This window comes from Trichinella spiralis (assembly GCF_000181795.1).
Source record: "Trichinella spiralis strain ISS 195 chromosome Unknown Scfld2472, whole genome shotgun sequence".
Lineage (NCBI taxonomy): Eukaryota > Metazoa > Nematoda > Enoplea > Trichinellida > Trichinellidae > Trichinella > Trichinella spiralis.
In genome coordinates this window covers 1-1,532 of record NW_003529411.1, presented here as the reverse complement: position 1 = coordinate 1,532, position 1,532 = coordinate 1, and the positions used below count along the sequence as shown (strand labels likewise).

The 1,532-nt window shown below is 38.6% G+C and overlaps 1 protein-coding gene across 1 annotated transcript; it reads left to right on the top strand.

Moving 5' to 3' along the window:
• Positions 1 to 799: 799 nt before the first annotated feature.
• Tsp_14675 (putative anti-sigma factor) lies at positions 800 to 1,487 on the top strand (the record flags this gene model as incomplete). The annotated part of the gene is made up of 2 exons (XM_003368436.1): positions 800 to 831; positions 995 to 1,487. Coding segments are annotated over exons 1-2 (525 nt in total), but the record flags the coding sequence as incomplete, so codon positions are not given.
• Positions 1,488 to 1,532: the final 45 nt, after the last annotated feature.

Here is a 1,532-nt window from a genome sequence, read left to right as displayed (position 1 = left end):
AAACCGAAAAACTGGACAAATGAGCATCGTTTGCAAAATTGTGCTTCGTCACACATAAATTTGACCAAATTTTTATATTATAATTCCAAACCAGATTGTTCCGTCCATAATTTCTGTACGTATTCAAATAATCGACTTTCATTTGTGACATTCAATTTTGTTTTTGCTTTATATTTTTCCAAATAATCCGACCATTTCATAATTGGCTTAGTTATGTATGCAAATTTGACAATGCACTCATTCATTCATCAATTTGAAGTTATTTTTAATTTGAAAATAATTAATTTTATGAATGGGAAATATAAGCTGCTAATATTGAAAAATCGATCTTATCAATTTTTATTTTTCAATGTTTACAAGTGAAAAAATTATTCTTTTTTTAAACAATTTTCTCATCATTAATTAATTAATTGTATGAATAGAAATGAAACTTGTTCGAAATTTTGATATGGAATATTTCGGTTGCAATTTTTCAAGCTTTATATTCTAGATAGAAACTTGTTCCACCAGAGCTTGTTATCATCAAACTAGCTTTTTTCATTTTAATTTTCCCATTCCATTCACTTTCACGTACTCTCATTTTTTGCAGTTTCATTTTAACATTAATTTTCCAATTCAATTAGCAATTTGTTTTTTTGTATGAGATGAAATTATTAAAATTTTCTGCTGTTTACTTTTTTCCAAATTAGTAATCGTGAAATTTGAACGTCTAAAATTAATAATCGAATTAACTTTGTTTCAGGTTATAGTTTGGCAATTTTGGCAGTTGTGAACGATGATACATGGTGCAGTTTGAATAATGAATGAATGCCAGCCAACCAACGGATGCCGGTGCCAATAATACAATTAACCAACTGCACGTTCGATATTTAGCCAAAGCTAGTTTATTATATGCATAATATGTTTCCTCTCCCCCCCACCAAAAAAACAAGCATTTATTTATTCAATATTGTAAGTGAATCAGTCGCTCAGCGGTAGTGATTAAATTTTTCAGCTTCCATTTGCTCACATGCAATCGTCAGTACTGTAGTCCAATGGCGCGCAGGATGCTTTCGCTCGTCGCCAGTCGTCTGCAGTCGAACAGGTCAATTTTGAACGTGCTCGCGTTCGCGTTGCTAATTCTCCTGATCGCCTTGGCCATTTGGCTGTCCGTCGATCAGCTCGACCATCCCAGTATCCGGCGTTCGGATGTCGTCGGTGATTGCGTTCCCCACTATCACGATCAGCTATTGGAACACCTGGACGCTCAGCTGTGCCAGCAGCTGGGCTGCAGCTGGCAGCCTGAGGCGCCAGCCGGGGCACCGAAGTGCCAGATACCGGCCGACCACACTGGCTATTCGGTGGATTTCAGGAACGACGCCGGCCAGGCGACGCTCACCTACGACGGCGAGGAGTTCTACGGACCGGCGGTGGAACCGTTGGCGGTGAATTTGTCGGTGGTCGACGACAACATATTTCGCATCACCATCTACGATCCGACGAGAGATGTGTGTCGAGGGATAACCGCGGGCTGGTATGCAAATTTTGAATTT